Raw genomic sequence first — 6,000 nt, 5'->3', positions numbered from 1 at the left:
TTGCGACAATGTTTATTGTTAAAAGCGCTATACAAATAAACTTGACTTGACTTATTCTAAGATGTCTTATCAAGTAAAAACATCTGTCCATGCAGCAAAATAACTTCACTAGTATTAAGTAATTTTCTCCTGAAATTCAGTTTTCAATTTTTTGCAGTGAAAGCCAAACTGGGGTGACTATTTCCCGTGACACAATACAGCGTACACTGCAGAGGAATGGCATGCATGGATGCTGTCCACAAAAGAAGCCTCTCCTAAAGCCCAGGCACAAAAAAGCTCGCCTAGAGTTTGTCAGGGCCCATGCTGACAAAGATGAAGACTACTGGGACTCTATACTCTGGAGTGATGAGACCAAGATAAATGTTTTTGGGACTGATGGCTTCAAAACTGTATGGCATTGCAAAGGTGAGGAATACAAAGAAAAATGCATGGTGCCTACAGTGAAACATGGTGGTGGCAGTGTGCTTATTTGGGGCTGCATGAGTGCTGCTGGTGTTGGGGAGCTGCATTTCATTGATGGCATCATGAATTCACAGACGTATTGCTCTATATTGAAAGAGAAGATGCTACCATCACAATGTGCCCTTGGTCGTCGTGCACTTTTCCAACATAACAATGATCCTAAATACACATCTAAGACCACTGTTGGATTTCTGAAGAAGAACAGGGTGAAAGTGATTCAGTGGCCAAGTATGTCTCCTGATCTGAACCCAATCGAACACCTATGGGGAATTCTGAAGAGACAAGTTGAGCATCACTCTCCATCCAGCATCCAGTCACTAAAAGAGGTCATTGTTGAAGAATGGAAAAAGATTGATGTTGCAAAATGTCACCAACTTGTTCATTCCATGCCTAGAAGACTTGGTGCTGTCATTAAAAATCATGGAGGCCATACAAAGTACTAGATGTAGTAGTTTTTGTTGTGGGGTGTACTCATTTTTGCACCACCCTAATTTGAGTAAAACTGAAAAATGTGTAATCTGTTATATTATTAACCTTACTTTCATGTTATAAGTTAAACAGATGTTATATTAAACTTTGTCTTTTCAACATTTTGGAAATTGTTTGTGTTCATTGAGATATTGTTTAAAATGTTACTTTTCAAAGGGGGTGTACTCATTTACGCTGAGCTCTGCGTGTGTGTGTGTGTGTGTGTATATATATATATATATATATATATATATATATATATATATATGTGTGTATATATATATATATATATATATATATATATATATATATATACACACACACACACACACACATAGTGGATATAAAAAGTGAACACACCTCGTTAAAATGATAGGTTTTTCGGATGTAAAAAAAAAAAAGAGACCAGGATAAATAATTTCAAAATTTTTCCTACCTTGAATGTGACCTATAACCTGTACAATTCAATTGAAAAACAAATCTCTTAGGGGGAGAAACATACAACAATTAAAAACGTACAATAAGCTGGTTGCAAAAGTGTGCACATCCTTAAACTAATACTTTGTTGGAGCACCTTTTGATTTAATTACAGCATTCAGTCTTTTTGGGTACACACCTGCCATCAATTAAAATGACTCTGATTAACCTCACATAAAGTTCAGACATTTACTTAGTTGCATCCTCCAGCCAAAGCCATGGTCCGCAGAGAGCTTACAAAGCATCAAAGGGATCTCATTTTTGCAAGGTATCAGGCAGGAGAAGGGTACAAAAAAATTTCCACGGCATTAGATATACAGTATCATGAAGCACAGTGAAGATAGTCATCAAGAAGTGGAGAAAATATGGGACAACAGTGACATTACCGAGAATTGGACGTCCCTCCAAAATTGATGAAAAGACAAGACGAAAACTGGTCAGGGAGGCTACCAAGAGGCCTACAGCAACACTGAAGGAGCTGCAGGAATTTCTGGCAAGTACTGGTTGTGTACTACATGTGACAACAATCTCCCGTATTCCCATATGTCTGGACTGTGAGGTAGGGTCAAAGAAAAACATCCAGGGCTGGCAAAATTTTGCAAAAAAACATCAACTCTCCCAAAAGCATGTGGGAAAATGTGTTATGGTCTGATGAAAGGAAAGTTGAACTTTTTGGCCACACTTCCAAAAGGTATGTTTGGCACAAAAACAACACTGCGCATCACCAAAATAACACCATACCAAGGTGAAGCATCATGTTTTGGGGTTGTTTTTCTTCAGCTGGAAGAGGGGTTTAGTCAAGGTGGAGGCAATTATGAACAGTTCTAAATACCAGTCAATTTGGCCCAAAACCTTCAGGTGTCTGCTAGAAAGCTGAAAATGAAGAGGAATTTCATCTTTCAGCATGACAATGACCCCAAAAAAGTTTTGGATTGGGCCAGCCAGAAGCCAGACCTAAATCCAATTGAAAATCTGTGGGGTGACCTGAAGAGGGCTGTGCACAAGAGATGCCCTAGCAATCAGACAGATTTGGAGTGCTTTTGCAAGGAAGAGTGGGCAAATATTGCCAAGTCTAGATGAGGCAGGCTGATAGACTCCTTGCCAAAAAGACTGAATGCTGTAATTAAATCAAAAGGTGCTTCAATTATTAGTTTAAGGGTGTGCACACTTATGCAACCAGCTTATCGTACATTTTTTATTTTTTATGTTTCTCCCCCTAAGAGATTTGTTTGTTTTTCAATTGAACTGTACAGGTTATAGGTCACATTAAAGGTGGGAAAAGTTTTGAAATTATTTATCATGGTCTCATTTTTTTACATTAGAAAAACCTACCATTTTAACAGGATGTGTACACTTTTTATACCCACTGTGTGTGTGTGTGTGCTTTGCCACAGTATTCATCCCCCTTGCTGTTTGTCCTGTTTTGTTGCATTACAAGCTGGAATTAAAATGGATTTTTGGGGCGTTAGCACCATTTGATTTACACAACATGGCTACAACTTTAAAGGTGCACATTGTTTTTTTTTTTTTATTTTGACATAAACAATAATTAAGATGAAAAAACAGAAATCTGGAGTGTGCATAAGTATTCAACCCCCCCGGGTCAATACTTTATAGAGCCACCTTTCACTACAATTCCAGCTGCAAGTCTCTTGGGGTATGTCTCTATTAGCTGAGCACATCTAGCCACTGGGATTTTTGTCCATTCCCCAAGGCAAAACTGCTCCAACTCCTTCAAGTTAGATGAGTTATGTTGGTGTACAGTACAGCAATCTTCAAGTTATACCACAGATTCTCAATTGGATTGAGGTCTGGGCTTTGACTAGGCCATTCCAGGACATTTAAATATTTCCCTTTAAACCACTCCAGTGTAGCTTTAGCAGTATATTTAGGGTCATTGTCCTGCTAGACCGTAAACCTTTGTCCCAGTCTCAATCCTCTGGCTGACTCAAACAGGTTTATTATTCCATGTGTTTGGGGAGTCTGCCATATGTTGTTGGGCAAACTCCAAATGTGATTTTTTTTTAAAGCAATGACTTTTCTGGCCACTCTTCCATAAAGCCCCATTCTGTGGAGTGTATGGCTTAAAGTGGTCCTATGGACAGATACTCCCATCTCCACCGTGGCTCTCTGCAGCTCCCTCAGCATTATCGTTGGTGTCTTTGTTGCATCTCTGATTAATGCCCTCCTTGGGGCATTTTTGGTGCATCTGTGAGTTTTGGTGGGCGGCCTTCTCTTGTCAGGTTTGTAGTGGTGCCATATTCTTTCCATTTTGCTATAATGGATTTAATGGTGCTCCCTGGGATATTCAAAGTTTGGGATATTTTTTTATGACCCAACCCTGATCTATACTTCTCCACAACTTTGTCTCTGACCTGTTTGGAGTGCTCCTTGGTTTTTATGTCGCTTGCTTAGTAGTGTAGCAGAGTCAGGGTCCTTCCAGAACAGGCTGATTTATATAGACATCAAGTGACAGATCATGTCACACTTTGATTGCACACAGGTAGATCTTAATCAACTAATTATGTGACTTATGAAGTGAATTGGTTGGACCAGCTCTTATTTAGGGGTTTCATACAAAATGGGTGTGAATACTTATGCACACTCCAGATTTCTGGTTTTTCATCTTAATTATTGTTTGTGTCACAATAAAAAACAATGTGCACCTTTAAAGTTGTGGGTGGTAGAAATGGGCAACTGGACTTGCTTGAAGATTCTTGAAAACGTTTCACCTCTCGTCCAAAAGGCTTCCTCAGTTCTGTCTGACTAATAGGGAGTATCAGATATTTATCCTCTCCTGAATCAGAATCAGAATTCTGATGACCAGCTCATCTAAGGTGTCATTGAGGCATCATGTTGGTGTGGGTCACTGGAGGCTGGGTGTGAACGCCAGGACCCAGCTGTTTTCAGTGACTCACAGGAGGACAGAGAGAGTCAGATTGCCATTGATCACCCTAATGACTCGCCGTTCACACCCAGCCTCCAGTGACCCACACCAACATGATGCCTCAATGACACCTTAGATGAGCTGGTCATCAGAATTCTGATTCTGATCCAGGAGAGGATAAATATCTGATACTCCCTATTAGTCAGACAGAACTGAGGAAGCCTTTTGGACGAGAGGTGAAACGTTTTCAAGAATCTTCAAGCAAGTCCAGTTACCCATTTCTACCACCCACAGTTTACTATGACCTGGATGATTGAGAATCTTCACAGACACCTTTAAAGTTGCAGGCATGTTGTGTAAATCAAATGGTGCTAACCCCCCAAATATATATAAGTGGCAAATAACATTGGACCCCAATCTTTACTGGAATAATAATATAAAATATTAAGATAAAATGTTTGATTCCATCGAAGGTATGCATTTATTTCATTCAAAATCTCACTAAAAGACAGTGTGAGCTGTTATCACTGTTTACATATTTTAATGGTGTGCTGTGATTGGTCAAGCGGAGAAATTGCGTTTTGCAGAAAATCAGTGGTAGCGCTTTTCACATTTTGGAAAGATACAGGCTATATGATGCAGGGAAATGTAGCTATCATGTTTTGCATAAAATTGATTTTGGAACTTTGAAGAGTTCCATGATTCTTTTGGTGGTAACTTGATTTAAAAAAAAAAAAAAACGCTATCGCGTTTTGGAACCAAACTCTTCATCTGTATACACATACATACAGGGTGCTTCAAAATTTTTTAAAATCATTTCACAATCTAGTAACTTGGCCAATTCTCGTTCAATTGACCTCAAATTTTCACAGCATGTGTGGAAACAGGTCAAAATTTTATCTTTAATGTTTTTTTTTTTATTTTTAGGTATAGAAATGCAATTCACTACAAAAGAAAAGGTGTTTTGTGTGTTAGAGTGCCGTGTCTCAGGCGGCGCGCATATTGAAAATTTGTGAAATCGTTCATGGAATCCACATACCTTTGAATTTCTCATCCAAATTTTGAGGAATAAATCTTATATTGTTCAACATTATGCCTATTCAGTTTCATTTGCCTAGACTATGTAGTTTCTGGGATACTTACATTTCAAATAATATCAAATTTTTAAAAATACCCTGTGTGTGTGTGTGTGTCCACCATTGGAAACATGCTTGTTCACAGACGAGGTGGTGAGGATTTGAAAAGTCCTGTTTTCCGAAGATATCGTACTATGAGTGGTACAGACACAAGAGTGATGCTGATCCGAAATGGAGCAAAGAGTTTGTGGACAGCATAAGCTAGCACAAATGTGCTAGTGCCAGCAGCCATCTTCGACTGAACAACAGATTCAGTAAAGCCCATCTTGCAAAGGACAGCTGTCATATTGATCCCACTGAGGAGAACAAACATTAAAGCATATTAATGCATTGTTTTAAAATAATGAATTAAAGCACATTTAATGTAAGAGAATAAAAACACTAAGCAACATCAGCATTCACACATAGTAAAATATTGAATATACCTTTTTTTATTTGAAAAAGAGTTGACAAAAATTGTACATTTTTAAGTTAGGCATTGTTTTCAGACTTTAAGTGGATGTGGCTTTTTATGGCACACTTACTGCTGACAGTTTTGTGACACTGTACAGCCTGTCCTCTGTTTATATG

At 38.5% G+C, this 6,000-nt stretch overlaps 1 protein-coding gene across 6 annotated transcripts in view; it reads right to left on the bottom strand.

Moving 5' to 3' along the window:
* Positions 1–4,554: 4,554 nt before the first annotated feature.
* fam210b (family with sequence similarity 210 member B) overlaps positions 4,555–6,000 on the bottom strand; it is a 79,874-nt gene continuing 78,428 nt past the window's right edge. For 3 of the 6 annotated variants that reach the window (XM_060919111.1, XM_060919107.1, XM_060919109.1), the window contains one exon: positions 4,555–5,726. In XM_060919111.1, coding sequence (XP_060775094.1) covers positions 5,510–5,726 — 217 coding nt within the window. In that variant the 3' untranslated portion in view covers positions 4,555–5,509. The remainder of the gene's footprint in view (positions 5,727–6,000) is intronic. The other 3 variants (XM_060919108.1, XM_060919110.1, XR_009654516.1) reach the window with 2 other exon arrangements.

This window comes from Neoarius graeffei, chromosome 4 (assembly GCF_027579695.1).
Source record: "Neoarius graeffei isolate fNeoGra1 chromosome 4, fNeoGra1.pri, whole genome shotgun sequence".
Taxonomy (NCBI): Eukaryota; Metazoa; Chordata; class Actinopteri; order Siluriformes; family Ariidae; genus Neoarius; species Neoarius graeffei.
Note: the sequence above shows the minus strand (reverse complement) of the source record. Positions and strands in the feature narration are given on the sequence as shown.